Source organism: Siphateles boraxobius, unplaced genomic scaffold, assembly GCF_051911475.1.
Source record: "Siphateles boraxobius isolate OS27281-9 unplaced genomic scaffold, OSU_SipBor_1 29, whole genome shotgun sequence".
NCBI lineage: Eukaryota > Metazoa > Chordata > Actinopteri > Cypriniformes > Leuciscidae > Siphateles > Siphateles boraxobius.
In genome coordinates, this window is record NW_027508908.1 from 1084324 (window position 1) to 1103049 (window position 18726).

General features: G+C 36.9%; 1 protein-coding gene across 2 annotated transcripts; it reads left to right on the plus strand.

Moving 5' to 3' along the window:
- Window positions 1-1977: 1977 nt before the first annotated feature.
- akt3b (v-akt murine thymoma viral oncogene homolog 3b) lies at window positions 1978-18717 on the plus strand. 2 transcript variants are annotated; one of them, XM_077245892.1, is made up of 15 exons: window positions 1978-2237; window positions 6425-6692; window positions 6774-6899; window positions 7491-7602; window positions 9014-9158; window positions 9231-9362; window positions 9468-9533; window positions 9669-9737; window positions 10385-10507; window positions 10601-10729; window positions 14650-14748; window positions 14829-14944; window positions 15102-15189; window positions 15604-15706; window positions 15924-18717. In XM_077245892.1, the coding sequence occupies exons 2-15, from the start codon at window positions 6647-6649 to the stop codon at window positions 16007-16009; spliced, it is 1440 nt and encodes a 479-aa protein (XP_077102007.1). In that variant the 5' UTR covers window positions 1978-2237; window positions 6425-6646; the 3' UTR covers window positions 16010-18717. The 2 variants fall into 2 exon arrangements, with proteins under 2 accessions (XP_077102007.1, XP_077102006.1); XM_077245891.1 differs by having other exon boundaries at window positions 9014-9362.
- The last annotated feature ends 9 nt before the right edge of the window (window positions 18718-18726 follow it).

The window sequence follows — 18726 nt, forward strand, 5'->3', positions numbered from 1 at the left end:
AATTTGGAGTGATTTTAATAATTGAATATCATTTAAACGTATTTTTAAAATTTGAATATAAACGTGCAAACTATTATTATTGAAACAAACAATAAAAGTTTCTGGAGTTTCTGTTTTTGGAAAAGCAGACTTGAACTTTCTCTTTAATCATGGGGCTTCAGATTTATGTGTTGAACACTAGAGGGAGACATCCTGTAACTTTAGATGTGAAGTCCTCATAAACTATGCACTACACGTGTAGTTCAAAGCAAAAGATGTATGGAATAGTTGATGGAAATCAATACCCAAGTTTGTGACTTCAATCGATTATTCAAAGAGTAGTTTTAGTCTCAATAATATTATTAATATTCGTCCGTGTCCTTTGTTTACTGTATATTATGCATTAATTAAATAATGACAAAGGGTCCCAAATATTCACTCTGTCCCGGGAAAGAGGCTGGGAAACTCATTGTTTGTGCATTTATTATTGTCTTCATCATTTGGGTGTATAATAAGTGAGTTCTGGTGCAGTCTGTTTATATGAGGTCTCTTTTCGGTAGGCTACATAAGGCGTTTATCAAGCATATGTAGCGAGACCAACAAAAGCCTGAAGAACGACAAAGCCAGGAAGAAGAAGAGGAGGAGGGAGGGAGGGAGGGAGGGAGAGGGGGGGGGGGGGGGGGCAGTGTCCGGTAAAAACGGGTCCCGGTGTGACGTCGAGAGGTTTCCTCCTCCGTCCCACTGGCAGCGGCTGAATGGCTGGTGCTAGAGACCAAAAAAAATACTAACCCTACTATTGCGAAGGCTCAGCTCATTGATGATAAGCTCAGGCTGACGTTGCTTTCCAACCACCCAATGGCAAAGGTTTTGGTTCTGAATATTAATTAGCACCGACAGTAACACTTCAATGACGAAATCCTGGCCTTTTAATATTAATGAGCTGTACCTTTCCTAAGCTTGTGTTCCTTTATATTTCAATGGCCATGGGGTAGAAAAAGTATTATACAGTATTATTATGTATTATACAATAATTCGTATTTTAAACGTGTTTCTTTTGCATAAAACAAAATGTTCTGGCTACAACCCATTTTATTTATGTCTCATGTTTATCATATTCATTTATCATGTATATTTTCCTTTTCCTTTTTTTATTGCACCTTTGCTATTTCTATATTTCTATATGACACTGTTTTCCTGTTATCACTGTAAAGATGCTTTAAAACAATCTGTATTGTAAAAAGCGCTATATAAATAAAGGTGACTTCACTTGGCAATTCTGACTTTTTCTCTCACAGACTTTTTTTTTCTTTGCAATTTTGATTATTTTCTCAGAATTGCCTGATATAACCTCGCAATTGCTGAATTAACATGCACCAATGCTACATCTTTCTAAATGGCATAATCATTTGTTAACAACCAAACAAGTATTCATTACTTCAATGAGCTCATTATTGTTTCTGCCTTAAATTATTACATTGTTTAAAATACATTTTTAGCTAACTGTGTAATTTGTATACATACATTTCTGAAATACATAACTTAGACAGTTACCTCTGATAACAGATCACTCTAAATTGCAATGTGGACTCGTGCATTTTCTGTAAAGCTGCTTTGAAACGATGGGTATTCTGAAAAGCGCTATACAAATAATAAATGTGGATTGAATTTTGAGTTATAAAGTCCAATTCTGAGGGGGAAAAAATACATTTTTTTCTCAGAATTACAATCTTTTTTTAATTGTTTAATTCTGCGGCAGAAACAGCGGCTTCCATAGTATTGTTTATAGTAATATGCATAACATTTTAATAAGATATTGTAAATAATATCCTGAATTTCATGAATTTCATGAATATCCTGAATTCAGCTCTCGCCAAAGTTGTTTAGTATTCTTCCAATGCGGAAGGCTTATAATCTGAATATTCATGAGTTATCGCTGACGTTCCCTGCTAACCATCCAATGGCGACGCTTATCTCATGAATATTAAGAAGCAGGCCTTCGCCGTGCTAGGATTCGGGCAAATTCGAGTGCTGGAGACGGGGTGCGCCGTCACCGCGCTTTCTGCATCGGGTTACGCCATTCATCCAGGGTCATTCAGTTCACCGGTGTAATGAACATGATGGCCACTTCACGAGCGCGTGTGCCTCCGTTTTCCTCATGACCGACCAGCGGCGGCAGCATCATCTGCTTGCGGGTTTGGGTTTGTCTCTTACCGGGCTGGCGCGGAACCGATCCCACCGTCTGGCGGAGCGTCTGCCAGGTATTGCGTGCTTCGTGTTGTTTATTTTTCCTCCATCACCGAGCAGCATCACGGGCCAGGCCGAGCATCTGCGCTGGAGCATCACTGGCCGCCGGGCGGGGATGTTTCCTCGGCCTTAACGTTAACTTACCCGTGATGCTGCTGGACACACGAAGCGCTTCTTCATATATCGCGCACTGTTTTGATATGAATAACTCAGATATTCTATTACAAGCGCATTTAAACTGCACCCTGCGTGTTATTATTGATGCGCGTCCACCATTTTACGCATTTCGGCCAAATGGAAAACAAGAGCGCGCACATTTCTCATCCTCCAGCCTAAATGCTTGTGGGTTTGTATTGTTATCACACAGCATTGTTTGTGTGCACACACACTCATATATGTGCATATGCACGCTTGTTCTTGTTCGAGGCGGGCTGTCAGTCTGCTGTATTTATTATCATGCCGATATGGATTATATAACAGCAGCTCAATATGACACAAAAGTAGATGCTTCATTGTGTTTATTATGGTTCGTCATGTTAATTGCTTACAAGACCGTGTGTGTGTGTGTGTGTGTGAGATGCCCAACCGTGTCCGCCATTGTTTTTGTTGACATTGGTTTGGATGGCTTCTGTTGTTTAGACCTCTCCTTTTTCCTAACAACGTGAATTAGGCATTGATTGCATTTAAATGCATATCAAAACGAGTCTCTTCTATGAAGAATATGGTTTTATTTTCAGATTTTAAAGGCGTTTGATGTTTTTTGTGTGTGTGAGATTAGAATTAAAATAGGTGAAATGCAAAAAAGCCATAGGATTTTTTATTTGTGATATTTTATTATCACTTCTGAATCACTTCTGTTTTCTTTCAAAATGTAATATTTGGAAGAAAACTAAATTTATGTGATGTGATCAAAGGAAGCCATTTTGTTGTCATGTGACAATAAAAACATAAAACATAGGGCCACTCAGTCATTAAAAATATCACATTTGACCTTTTTATGCTTGATATTTTGAATGCAGAATAATTTGTTTGTAAAGAATATTCATTACCTTGAAAATGTAGTACCACTTTTTTGAAAATAATGATCAAGCAGTATAGCCTTAAACTATTTTGGGTGCAAGGAAAGTATTTTAGTGATTAAAACCTCAGAGAACATCAAAACCTTGATAGAAAAATCATTTTAAATGTAGTTTAGGAGATGAATGCAAATTCTATTTTTAAACCTGCATCATGTCTGAACTTCATGCGTTTAGTTTCATGTGTGAATTATTCTGTTCTTGGCATCCTGAATGGATGTGTAAAGTTACTTTGGCTGATGATGCTGCGCCTGTTTCTTTATGGTACAGTGTGATTTAATAAAGGCGAGTTTATGGAGGATTATGGGAAGTGCATGAGTTTACAGCATCAACTACGCAGAGATGTTGAAATCCAAAAAGAGTGTGTGGTGCCTGTGTTCCCATATGCGTCAGATTTACTTTCTTGTAGATTAGCTGAGGTGTAGATGAGAACAAACAGAAGTGTGAGACATTGTAAGGATTGGTTGTAATGTTTGAAGATTTATTGTCTGAGATTCTGAGGTTGATTCGAAGGTCCATATGTTGATTATACGGCTGATTCCGAGTTTGTAAACGCGATTCTGAGATTTTGACGGTTTTATGTTTGATTCTAAAGTGATGCTAAATTTTAAAAAAAAAAGTATAAAGTTCTAAGATTTTAAAGTCCCCCTGTAGTCAATAATTTCATCCCTTAAAACTCATCTTTGATCACCTAAATGATATTTAAACGTTCTTTTCCCCAAAAAGAAATTTCTTCATGCCTTAAAATAGCTTTAATGAAACTCTACAGCTACACCCTTGCCTCATTTAGAATATGTGGTTCTATGAATATGCAAATGAGCCCCGCCTCCACTCACTCACACCAGCTCAGAGATCCACTCGTTGATGATCTATCACCCGTTGATCTGATTGGTTACAAGGTAGTTTGTGATGTCGGAAACACCAGCGATTTAGTGTTTTTGAGAGAAAATACTCCGCAATGGTGTTGACTTATGAATTACACATGGTTTGTCTTAAAGCATATTAAAAACACCACATAGACATTAAAAGCTTGATTTTTCACCACAGGGGGACTTTATGTTTGATTTTTAGGACGCGTTTCAACCAAAACCTGAAAACTTTATATTTGTTTTTTGACCGTTCATTTACACAACAACAGCGTTTGGTTAACCTGAAAATGCAAACTTTTGAAAACGGGTTTCCAAATGCACGTTTTTGAAAACTATACCATTATCATTTCCATGTAAAATACACAAAAAAAGTGATAATGTGGAAATGGTGACATCATGCGCATGCTTGTTATGTGTTCGGTCTATTGACGCGTAGTGTTTCTTTACAAAGTGATAGAGCTGCACGATTTTGAATAAATAGATTTTCTTGTTTCAAATAAAGATCATGATTCTCCCTCGACTCTAAACCGAAAACAAAACAAAATAACATGTAATTTACTAGAGGTTCTGACAAAATATTAATGGATGCAATCTATTTAAAATTGTTTAATTAAAAAAAAAAAAAAAAAATTGGGTTGAATAAATGATTCAATGACTCACTCATAAAGACTTCACTTGTTTAATTACTGGATGAATCAGCATTTTTGAACAAATCTCTTGAATGAATGATTCATATTATACATACATTTTAACAGTCACTTGTCGCCACCTACTGGTGTAACGATGTAATTGAAATAATCAATGTAATGAAAATACTGTTTTTGTAGCCGTTTCATACCCATTTATAAATTCTGTCTTTCTGAATCAGCTGAAGCACCAATGCTGTTTTTAATGTTCACTGTGATTTTATCAAAGGTTTATTAGACACAGGACAATCGTGGTCATTTAGGAATGAGATCCTGCTTATGTTTTTAGTAGGGAACGTTTTTGACAACGTTGTCGTCAGTACATAAAACACACAAAGAAAAAGCTTTACTTGTAAAAGTACCTTCAGTTGCAATGTTGGTTTGGAAGTTCCAAGGTTATAAAGTGAAATGACTGGTTTATAGTTTAGTTTGATTCTAAGATGATTTTACAGTTGATTCTTTCCTGAAAGTGAGTTCTGTTTAATGTAAAATTCTAATTGTATTGTCATATTATAGAATTGTCTAGTTCTAGTTTGATTCAATGGTTTCCATTTCAAATAGTGTCCTTCTAATTTATTTGATCACTCAGGTTCAACAGTCGAGTTCAATCTTAGAATCAACTGTTGAACCTCAGAATGATAAAATAAATTAGAGGATCGGATTTTGATTAAAATGTCCTATTATTCATTATGGCTTTCTGAAACTGATTGTAAAATTCTGCATGTTCTTAGGTTGGTTCTTTGAGGGTTATAAGATTCTATGGTTATGATGTTGATTTTAAGATTAATTGTATAAATCCATGGTTGATTCTGAGGTTGAAATTGTGATTCTGAGATTTTAAGGTTGATTTTAAAGGTTCTATGTTCAGTTCCAAGATGATGCAAAAAAAAATGCAAAAAAAAAAAAGATAATTGACAGGTGAATTTCCAAGATTATAAAATGATATAGTTTATTTGAAGGATGTAAGATTCTATATTAGAATCATAGTTTTTAAGTGGTATCTCAGATTGTTTTAATGTTGACTCTATTTGAATGCGAGTTCTATTTATTGTAAAATTCAAATTGTGATTATATCTATTCCTAATTGGGTTCTAATATTTATTTTATCATTCCAAGGTTCAACAGATAATTCTGAGATGATTCTAACATTCATTCTGAGGTAATGTATTTACTATGGGGTTCTACAGTAAGTTTACTTATAAAATTCAAAATTTCTTACATTGATTCTCAGAGGGTTCTAAGACAGATTCTGAGGTTTCATTGTTGACTCTAATGTCAGTGGGTTCATTATAGGGTTATTTTATTGGTTGTGACATTTCTGAGCTGGCTCCAAGATTAATTCTAAAGTTCTAAAGCATCACGATTCAGAGAAGCACGTATCGCATCAGCATCCAGTGTGAGAGAGGAAGAGAAGGCCACGGGAAGGGGCGGGAAATGTTTCCCTGCTCTTAACAATGACTTTATTTCACATGGAAGTGTGTGTGTGTGGGAGAGGGGGAGAAGCGGAAGAGAATGACCCTTGTGTGTGTGTGTGTGTGTGTGTTTTCTCTATTTTGTTGTTTCCTTCCAGGCTGAGTCACCGTTGGAGTGTCTGAAGGGTCGCGAGAGAGAGAGTGAAAGTGAAGGAGGAGGAGGAGGCTGAGACGTTACATCACAACGTGGCAGAGAAAGTCAGAGGAAGAGTGTGAGAGAACAGGAGGGCAGAGCGAGACGGGAGTGAGGGAACAGGACAGATCCACGAGCAGGAAGTCGAGCACTGGACTCACCCTTGAACTCTGACCTCAGGCCCAAAATGAACGACCAGAACGTAGTGAAAGAGGGATGGGTGCAAAAGAGAGGTGAGAAATACATTGCAGTCGTACATTATGTAAAATATATGTGTATGTGGGCACGCTTGATGATTTTTATTGGCTCGACAGGTGAATACATTAAGAACTGGAGACCGCGGTACTTCCTGTTAAAGACGGATGGCTCGTTTATTGGTTATAAAGAGAAGCCGCAAGATGCTGATTTGGCGTATCCACTCAACAACTTCTCTGTCGCCAGTGAGTCTCTCTCATTATCAAACTTATTTAAATGAAATCAAAATGTTTTATGTCTTTTAGACCATGCATTTGCTAGTGCTGGTGTTTTCAAATGTTTAACACGAGGATCCGCTTGCTAGGGGCGCCCTTTTAAAATATGAAATAAATATAATATATAATGACCCATTTATACGGTGATAAATAAAAATATTATAAAGATGTGTAATATTACCTTGAAAGTATTTACTTTTAGTTGTCATTTTGTGTATTCTGTCAGAATAAAATAATATGTGATTAATCTCTTGATTAATTTCCAACAAAAAATCTATACATTTTTTATTAATTCATTAACTTGTTTATTTAGCTATCTAGCTAGTTCATTTTTTTACGTTTGTTGCTATTTTTAATCTGTGATATCAGTGTGTCATGTTTCTGGCAAACCCTTCAAGATCAATTTACTGTTCTCCAGATCCATGACTCAGTTCATTCGAAGCAAACTGATTCAAGGAAGAGCGTCACGTGCTGATGTCATCAACGTGACATGAGTCTGTGTTTTGAGACGATAACGTCATCATTCCACATGTAAACATCTTTCCTCCTGTCTCTGGTCAGAGTGTCAGCTGATGAAGACGGAGAGGCCGAAGCCCAACACCTTCATCATCAGGTGTCTGCAGTGGACCACTGTGATCGAGCGCACCTTCCATGTGGACTCGCCCGACGAGAGGTACAATACCACATCACATTTAACAGGCACTAACACTCAAAAGTTTGGGGTTTCTTCTTTTTTTTTATTGTTGTTGTTGAAAGAAATGAATACTATTATTCAGCAAGGATGCATTGAATTGATAAAAATTGAAAATAAAGGCATTTATATGTTAAAAGATTTCTATTTCAAATAAACGTTCTGTTTATCAAAGAATCCTGAAAAAAATGTATCACGGTTTACACGAAAATATGAAGCAACACAACTGTTTTCAATATGTGTGCGTTTCTATCCACCTATTTTTGTGCATTTTGGGATATCGCATAAAAAAAATTCTGTATGAAAGTGCCATGATGCTCATACATTTTAAAAATGTGCATAAAAAACGTATGCGCTCAATTAAGGATGATTAAAAAAAAATTATCTGATACATCAACCGAGGATGTGATTGGATAACAGGACTAAACTGCGGACCAATCACATCACAGCATCTCAAATGTTGGTTTGATCGTTCTGAAAAGCCTGAGACAAAGTCTGTCATCAAAATTATTTGTTATAATGACACGTGATTGCTTTCCTTACGAAAGCAAGATAACATGACAGCGTTTATTACTTTTCGTCTGCGCTCTCCGCCTGAGTCGCAAGTCAAATATGATGGAGGATAAAAGAGCCTGACTGCAGCAACTTCCATTTTTATTACAGATATTTAGCGCCGATCTCCCAGGAAGTGTCCATTTTGGACACATGGGATGAAAACGGTGCTCTATTTGCAAATGTGCACAAGTCGAATTAAATTATTAGGAAACATAGCTACTCATAATCATCAGAAATGTTTCTTGAGCATCAAATCCTAATATTAGCATGATTTCTGAAAGATCATGTGACACTGAAGACTGGAGTAATGATGCTGAAAATTCAGCTTTGATCACAGGAATAAATTACATTTTAACATTATATTCAAATAGAAAACGGCTATTTTAAACCGTAATAATATTACACAATATTACTGTTTTTACTGTGTTTTTAATCAAATAAATGCAGCTTTGGTGATAAGACTTCTTACAAAAACAATTAAAAAATCTTAACGACCCCAAACTCAAGCGAATGAAGACGTAAAGGTATAGTTCATCCAAAAAATTAAAACTGTTATTATCTTAAAAAAATAACTATTTACCAATAAAATTGCATTTGAAAAGTCAAATGAATTCAAAGTGATTCTCTGAAAACGATGCTAATCTCATTTTCTCAAGGAAATTGATCTTGTTATAAGGATGTTAAAAATATTTGCAATGTAGGAAACCAACACTTCTTCATATAATCTTCCAACGGTCACAGTTGATCTCAGTATAGTCAGAAATCAGCTGATTAATGGGCCTGGCCAATATATGGCGTTTATCACGACTGACCGCTCATTTGCTTCCTTGCTAACAAGGGATGAGTGGGTCGAGGCCATTCAGATGGTGGCAGACAAGCTGGCCAAACAGGAAGAGGAAGGAATCCTGTGTAGCCCCATCTCTCAGATCGAGAACGTCAACGAGGAGGAGATGGACACGTCAACCAGTCATCACAAACGAAAGGTTAGAGATGGTGCCGCGCTGGTGGATCCACGTTCATGTGCTCAAACTAACCCTCTCTCTCTTCTTGGACAGACAATGAATGACTTTGACTATCTGAAGCTGCTGGGGAAAGGCACGTTCGGGAAGGTGATTCTAGTGCGAGAGAAAGCCAGCGGCACATATTATGCAATGAAGATCCTGAAAAAGGAGGTTATTATTGCCAAGGTACGAAACCTGGTGCTCTGAGAACAAACTGAACTGAGAAGTGATAGGCGTCAGCTGAAATCAACAACATCTCTCTCTCTCTCACTCTCGCTCTCTCTCTCTCAGGATGAAGTGGCGCACACGCTCACGGAGAGCAGAGTTCTGAAGAACACTAGGCATCCGTTTCTAACTGTGAGTGATGCCATAATATGTGTATATATATATAATCACACTCTCCTTAGACATTTAAAAATAAACAATCCTCATGTTATTAATTGTAATTGACACACACAAGATGAGTTATTAATTGTTTTGTCTTGCCTGCAGTCGCTGAAGTACTCATTTCAGACGAAGGATCGTTTATGTTTTGTTATGGAGTATGTGAATGGAGGAGAGGTAAATATTTTCAGTTATTTTAAAAGTGCTTTTACATTTTTTTTTTTCCCACAACTTCAGAGGCTAGAGAGAAAGTTCAAAAGTGAACTGCCTTTGAACTTTTCTTTTGGAACTTTCTCTCTAGCCTTTGAACTTTTGGATTTTCTTTTTATCTTTCCCTCCAAATTTTAAACTCCCTTTGGAACATTTTCAAACTTTTGTTCTTTCTGTCAAACTTATGACCTTCTTATCTTCTTTTGGATCATTCTTGTAAACCTTCTTTTGAACTTTCCCTCTAATCTTTGAACTTTTTCAAACATTCAAACAATTTTCTTACCAGCTTTCAAATATCTTCCCGAACATTTTCCAAATAATTTTTCTTAGTTCTCTTTCAAAATTGTAGTGTTTTTCAACTTTTGTCTTTCCCACTTTTTAAAACTCAATTTCCTTCCAACCCTATAAACCTCATTTTGAACTTTCTCTTCAATGTCTGAACTTGCTTTTGAAGATTTTCAAAAGTTATTTTAAAAATCTTCTACCTTCAGGCTTTTTTCTTTTAAATTGTCATCTTTCTTGCTCTATTTCAAATGTTTATTCTCCATGTATGTCAATGTGATGCACACTTGTGTTTGTGAATTCTGGTTTTGATTTATTTATTGTTGTTGCAGTTGTTTTTTCATTTGTCGAGAGAACGTGTGTTTTCGGAGGACAGAACCCGTTTCTATGGCGCCGAGATAGTTTCTGCGTTGGATTACTTGCACTCTGCCAAGATTGTTTATCGTGACCTAAAGGTGAACAAAACGCAGACTAATTTTCATCCTGTAAACCTCAGCATTATCAGCTGAACTAAGATATAACCAAACCACTTGTGTGTGTTTTTCCAGCTGGAAAACTTGATGTTGGATAAGGACGGGCACATAAAGATCACTGATTTCGGCTTGTGTAAGGAGGGCATCACAGACGCTGCTACCATGAAGACCTTCTGCGGGACTCCAGAGTATCTGGCCCCTGAGGTTCGGGACACAAACGTATTGTTTTATCTCTTTAAAGGTGCATTGTGTAATATATAGGAGGATCTGTTGACAGAAATACAATATCATCATCATCATCAAAGCTTTATTCAGGACACATGTGGTCCAAAAAACACAAACAATAAAACATACAAATACAAAATCCATATTTACACATAGGCTAAAACGGCAATGGTACGACATACTGGAGAAAAACCTGACTGAATTTAGTGTTGGGTTCGTCACAGTTAAAATTATACCATTTACAGAGTCCGATAACCCACACATACGTCTCGGTATACATAGGGGTACAGAATGCTTTAAAAAGTGTAGTCTTCACAGACCCTGAGTACATACTAAATTTGTGAAGCAACATATTAGCTTGTGCATACATCCTACGACACTGTCTGTGACTGTTCCTATCATCAGACAGGTCATCGGTTATATAGTGTCCTAAGTATTTAACCTCATCACAAACTTTAAGAAGACTGCCAGACAGAGAGAATTCAGGAAATGACAGTTTCCTGTCCTCCCTACTCCGAACAATCATAATATTACTCTTCTTTGCATTGCATATAATGTCAAAGTATGAGCAATATTGAGAGCAAACCCTCAGCAACTGTTGAAGGCTCGCACTATATGGACAATAAATCACCAAATCGTCCGCGTACATCAAGTGGTTGATGATCGTGTTACCAACCATACAACCTGTTCCACAGCCCGTTTAGCAGCTTCGATAAATCATCCATATAAACATTAAAAAGAAAGGGAGACAAAATGCTTCCCTGTCTTACTCCATTGCATGCATTGAAATAAGCAGACAGAGTTTTACCCCATTTCACATACATTGATTGATGAGCATACCGCAAAAACTAGAAATTTGGGAACTCCTCTGTTGTGTAACTTGATTTACACGATCAAAGGCTTTAGAGGCATCCATAAAACGCATAAAAATTGTGGAATTATGCCTGTTATACAAATCTAAAATCTCCTTTAGAGCAAAGATATACATATTTGTGCCATGTTTAGGTTTAAAACCAACCTGGTTGTCAGAGGTCAGAACAAACTCCTCTAACTTATTCAGTAATTTTCTCTCAATGACCTTGGATAAAATACTGGCCAGAGCTATAGGTCGGTAATTATCCATTGTATTTATTTGGCCAGCTTTGTCAAAAATCAAACAACCCCTACATCACCACATGTTGTTTGGGAGGGATTCAAGAAAAATCCTCCTCGCTCGTCCAAAAACAAACTCCAGCATATTCCGTTGTCAGAATGACTGGAACTTTAAACGGCACAGGGTTCTGTGGTCGGATGAAACAAAAAAAAAGAGCTTTTTGGCAGCAAACACCCTAGATCGGTTTGCGCACACAAGGATAAAAAGTACCCCATGTGTACAATTTAATGTACCGTTGGATCTTTAATGTTGTGGGCATATTTTTCTGCTGGAGGTCCTGGACTTCTTGTTCAGATACATGGCATCGTGGATTCTATCAAATATCAACAGATAAAAAATCAAAACCTGACGGCTTCTGCTAGAAATCTTATAATGGGCCATGTTTGGATCTTCCATCTGGACAACGATCCAAAACAAATATCAAAATCAACAGAAAAATGTGTAACGGAGCAGAAAATGAAGCTTCTGCCATGACCGTCCCAGTTCCCTGACCTGATGAGTTGAGTGAACTGAAGAGAAGCACAAACATGGATCTGGGAATCTGCAGGATCTGGAGAGATTCTGTACTATGGAGGAATGGTCTCTGATCTCCTGTCAGGTGTTCTCCAAACTCATCAGACTTTATAGGAGAAAACCCAGAGCTGTTATCTTAAAAAAAGGAGATTGCAAAAAGTATTTAAAAAAGGGTTCCAATAATTGTGGCCAAGGTTTTTTGGAGAAAAACCTTTTTCATAATGTGATTTTCCCCTCCACTTTCAATTCTTTTACTTCAATGAAAGGTTAGATTTTTGGCAATTTTTTGAATGAAAGATCAAAAGGATAAACGATGCAGATTTATTTTTTGCAGCCAGTTTTGATCATATTTACCAGGGGTGCCATTAATTCTGACCATGACTGTATCAATATAGCCCAGCTCGTGATGATGTCTTTCCCACAACTGAGTAATTTCCTCTGAACCGCTTACACCATCAATATTAGTTGGTAAAGATGTTTTACAGTTATTAATTTATACTGATTTCTTTCCAGAAATCATTTGGGTTATTATTGAGCAGTTTCCTGGCAATGAGTCAGACTTCACTGTGTTTTCATTCCTCTTGATGAAACCTAGTGCATATTTAAAATGTGCATTTCCCATCTTTTTTATATTCAAAAAATGGCCCATGTTTATGTGTGCCTGACTCAACCCAGGGACTTTAAGAGCTCTTCTAGCCTCAGCATGAAGCTCTTCACCATATTCACTCCAGCCTGGCTTGGCATTATACCTCTTAGCTGTGTTTTTAACGTCCGTGCAGAAAATAGACCTAAACGGCAGGCTGTAGACAAGACTGAGCAGCTCATGGGTAAAAATAGAGTGATCAGACAGGAATCGTAACCGTGACCTGCTGGACGTTTTCAAGCTCCACTTTATTAATGAAAGAAGAGTACAGCATTATGCATATGGATGCTGTAACAGCGATGACTCATTCTGAAGCTGATGTCGTAATCATAACTGTATGATGTAATCATATGTCAGGCTGTTTTTCCATCATTTGAGTCATTTATCTGGGTCGGATGAGCTCAGAAATGATCAATAATGATTTCAAATCACTGCCAATAGTAATTAATCAAGTGCTTTCAGGCAATTTGACATGATTAAGTTTTGAAAGATTATATAATTGTTTCTGGATCAGCCATTGGAGAGTAGTATCGCTTGATTATTGATCAGGAATCTGAGGATAATATGACTGGTCATGGATCAGATATTAGGATAATGCCCATACTTGATTTTTGCGCAGGTATTGGAGCACAATGTGATTATTGACGAAGAATTGGAAGATATTAATGAGTTTTTGATCTGTTATTGAAGGCTAATTAATTGCTAATAAATATATTGAGTTTTTGATCGATTATTGGTGGCTAATATAATTATTATTGAAGAATTGGGAGATATTAATGTGAGTTTTGTTTGATTATTGAGGCTTATATAATTATTGAAGAATTGGGAGATATTAATGTGATTTTTTTTTTGATCGATTATTGAGGCTAATATAATTATTATTGAAGAATTGGAAGATGTTTTTTGGATGCTAATATAATTATTAATGAAGATCTTATATTAATGTTTTTGATCGATTATTGGAGGCTAATATTTATTATTAATAAAGAATTGGAAGATATGAATGAGTTTTTGATTGGTTATTGGAGGCAAATATAATTATCAATGAAGAATTGGAAGATGTTTTTGATCTGATGTTGAGGCTGATATAATTATTTATGAAGATCTGAAATATATTAATGTGTTTTTGATTGGTTGTTTGAGGCTAATTTAATGATTAATGAAGATCTGAAAGATATTAAAGGAATATTGATCCGTTATTGGTGACTAATATACTTCATTAATAATCGATCAAAAACACATTAATACATTTCAGATCTTTATAAATAAGATTGGAAGATATGAATGTGATTTTTGTTGCTGTATTCTATCATATTTTGATATGACTGTTAATCGGGTATGTTATTGAATATGGACTATGTCTGGGAAGATAAATTACAATGATTATTATAGTTAATCCAGTCACTTTAATTGTTTCCCCGCTTGACACAAGTGTTCAGGGGACTGGAGATATTAAAGTATCTTGTAATATTAAAGTGTTTTCCCCCATTATTGATCAGGCATTTGAACAGAAGACTATTTAAGGATGAGGTGTGGTTGTTTGTCCGATCGATCATGTGATGGTATTGATCATGTGATGTTATTGATCAGGTACTGGAGGACAATGACTACGGGCGAGCGGTGGACTGGTGGGGTCTTGGAGTCGTCATGTATGAGATGATGTGTGGACGCCTTCCCTTTTATAATCAGGTACAGTACGACTCACTGTAACCGTAACAACATACAACACGTGATTGCTCGTGTATATGCTGACGTGCGTCTTTCTTCAGGACCACGAGAAGCTGTTTGAACTGATTCTGATGGAGGAGATCAAGTTTCCCAGAACCCTCTCTGCAGACGCCAAGTCTTTACTGTCTGGATTACTCATCAAAGACCCCAATAAGAGGTCAGTGTGTGAACTTACGTTTGTTTTTGGAAGGTTTCTACTAACAATTATTGGCATTCAGAGGTAAAATCATCATCGTTTAAACATGAGCACACCATGCTTAATCTGTATCACGTGAGACCTGCATGAATATTAATCTGCGGTTTATTCTCCGTAGGCTCGGGGGAGGTCCAGATGATGCGAAGGAAATCATGAGACACAGTTTCTTCACGTCGCTGGACTGGCAGGACGTCTATGACAAAAAGGTACAAGTGCATTCGCAACATATTACAGGGTTTAAAAGCAGAAAGTGACTTGTTTCCTACCATTCAAAAGATTTCTTTAAAAGAAATTAATACTTTTATTGGCATCACTTTATTTTACAGTGTACCATAGTAATAATAGTAAATTATGCATCTACCCTGACCCTATAGTTAGTACATGTAGTTAGTTAGTTAATATTACTCGGTACATGCATGTATAATTACTCTGTAACAATGACACCTTCAAATAAAGTGTAACCCTTTTACTCAGCAAGAATCCATTAAATTGATAAAAAGTGAAAGTAAAAGACATTTTACAAAGTTGCAAATTACTTCTATTTCAAATCAATGCTGTTCTTTTGAACTTTCTATTCATTCATACATGATTTATGTATAATAATCTGCTCTCTCGTCCAGCTGGTCCCGCCGTTCATGCCACAGGTATCATCTGAAACGGACACCAGGTATTTCGACGAGGAGTTCACGGCGCAGACCATCACCATCACCCCTCCAGAGAAGTGTGAGTGTTTTCCCAACCCCTCTCTCTCTCTCGCTCTTTTCCTGTAGACCGGCTCCTTGCGGCACAGGAAAGAGGAAGTTACATTCGGTACACAATGAAAGTCGTGTTTTTCCATCAAGCGTATCACTGTGAAAATCTGCATGGCGCTTATCGCTTCCATTCGGAGCGAGGTGGAAAATTCAAGTGTGTAACGTCTCTCTCTGTTGCTCTCCTGCAGTTGACGAGGACGGGATGGACTCGGCCGATAGCGAACGGAGACCACATTTCCCACAATTCTCGTATTCGGCCAGCGGGCGGGAGTGATGTCATCAAAAACGGCCGTTTAAGGAGCCCTGCGTAGCCATGCTAGAAAGAGCCCCCCCTCTCTCTCCCCCTCCGTTTAATTACCGATAGTCATAGCGAGACGTTTTTGTTGCTTTCTGTTCGTTTTTTATTTCATGTGGGACTTAAAAGGGGTTTTGCACAGTTGGGTGAGACTTGAGCTAGTCGACCCACATTTAAAAAGTCTTGTACACTTTCAGCTTGTTGTTTACAGATCATGGACAGTGTTTTTTGGGAAATATGATCAGTATTGTTGAAGACCTCCAGCATTTCTTTCTTTTTTTTTTTGCACTTGTTTAAAAGAGCCGTTGTGGGGAACAAACCAAAAATGTTGCCTTATGTGTGTGGATCTCATCAGACAGACAGACAGACAGACAGACATGTAGTTGGGGTTATAGACGCAGCAGTAGATCTGTTCCTGTGAGGCTCACAAATGTAAGTTTGTTCCTGATTTTTAACACACACACACACACACACACCCTCTGTCTAAGGCGTTGAAGAGTCTTGTTCCTCGTTCATGCTTTCTGTAAAAATGAAATCTAAGAAGAGGGGGGGGGATGTGTCATAGCATACTAGTGTTAATATTTGTATTTCTTTTTAGTTTTTATCCTCACGCTCTGATATGAAGGTTTCAGTTCAAACACTCAACCATACAACAAACTGCCGTTACTGTAAGGTCTCTCAGGCAATTCAGAGCACAAGTGTGAATCTCATGAAACCTGTCAAGAACATGTCTGCGTCATATTTCACTGCAAAATCTTGAAGACAAAAAAATGATATTTTGCATGAAGAAAATTAAGCATATTTTAGCATCACTTAGATGTTTTGCATTGTGACGTTATTTTCATGAGTTTCCTCCACGATTCTTATTACCGTTATGCGAAGAAATCTCATTCTCATTATTTTAATACAGAATTATAGTGTAATAATATTTTAACACTTTAAAATAAGGTTTAATTTTTAAATATTAACTGCATTGGTTACCATGAACTAAAAATGTTTAACAATTCTACAGCATTTATCAGTCTTAATGTCAATACATTTTTCAAATTTAAAGTTGTATTTGTTAACAGTAGTTAATGCACTGTGAACTAACATGAACAAACAATGAACAATTGTGTTTTTATTAACTAACATTTACAAATATTATTAAATGTTGTAAAAAAAAATTTGCTCAGTTAGTTCATGTTAACTAATGCATTAACTACTGTTAACAAAAATTGTAAAATGTTGTTGGCAGTTATTTTACTGACTCTGCTAATTCAAATAAAAATATGAAAATATTTTGATGGTAGTGCAGTAAAAAATGAATGAAAAATCCATAATTACCCTAATAATAAAATCAACTAAAGTAATGGGAATTACAAAAAACTGCAAAGTAAAACATTTGGATGCATTTTTGTTGCATCTGATTTGATTTTGCGAGTGCATAATTACCATACAAATAATGTCCCAATGCAAAAAACAACAACATAAAAGTCAACAAAAAACAAAAAAACTTACCCTTAGACTTAATTTTTTTATTTTTGTATTTTGATTTTCGGGGTGTAACATGAGCTGCGCATGTTTTCATGAGATTCACCCATATATCTACCCACCGACGGGGTGAAATCTGCCCAAATGTGATTTTTTAGATCACTTTGTCCTTCACTGCTCACCTCTGACATGCAGAAACAGGCCGTTTTAAACCTCCTGCGCGCCCCAAAACCGAGAAGCATCGAGGACAAACGTGTGAAGACTCCTTTTGGGCGGCGTTTCCCCTTTACTGTACAGAGCAACAGGTGTGTGTGTCTCTCTCACCAGCACAGAGAGAGACCGATCAACCACTGACCCTCACTTCTCACCACAGAGAGAGAAAAACCTAATGTTGGACTATTCCAGATGATGTAAATACAAACCTCTCGCTCTCTTTTTACCGTCGTCGTTGCGTTATTATTATTTTTTTCATCGAGAGCTGTCTCCATAGCTGTGGAAATCTTATGGACGTGTGATGTCTGCGTTTGGAATCAATACCAAGTCAGAACACAGACTCATTATATGTGCAACTGAGCCATGCAATACCAGTGTGAATGACCCTTGACCCCGGAGCCCTTCTCTGTGTGATGTACATATGCAATGCCTTCTGTTTGTGACGACAGACGCGTGACGGTGATCGTGTGTGACAAAATATGAATTGAAAAAATATTTCCTGAAATGAGACAAAATCATTGGAGGAACGACGAGTTGCTATGGTTTCTATCCCATCCTGTTTGTACCCAATTCAGTGAACGTTTTGGAAACTGCCGGTGTTTGTTGCGGTTCTTCACAGCGAATGATATGAGTGTGAGTGATTTGTTCGTTGAAGTTTCAGTTATTTTCACGCTGTGACGCATTCGGTCAGGCTGACGAGAAATCCTCATTAGGTTTTCTAATGTTGTTCCGATTACGGAGTTTTTTTGTTTTTGGTTGGTTTCAGCGTATTTTTGTACTATAGATGTAATTTAGTTGTATTTATTTTCGTATTTTGGGATGAAGGACGCTGTCGGCCGCGTTTATTAAGTGCTCTCTCTCCCTCATTATTTTTTATACCTTTCCTTTAGTCGTTTGCCTGTTTTGTTTCATACCAAAACATTAGGGCAAGTGCCATGTAGAGGACTTGCATTGCCATTTGGTAGTATTTATTTTAAGTTATATTAAAATGTTCAAATTTCCCAGTAGGT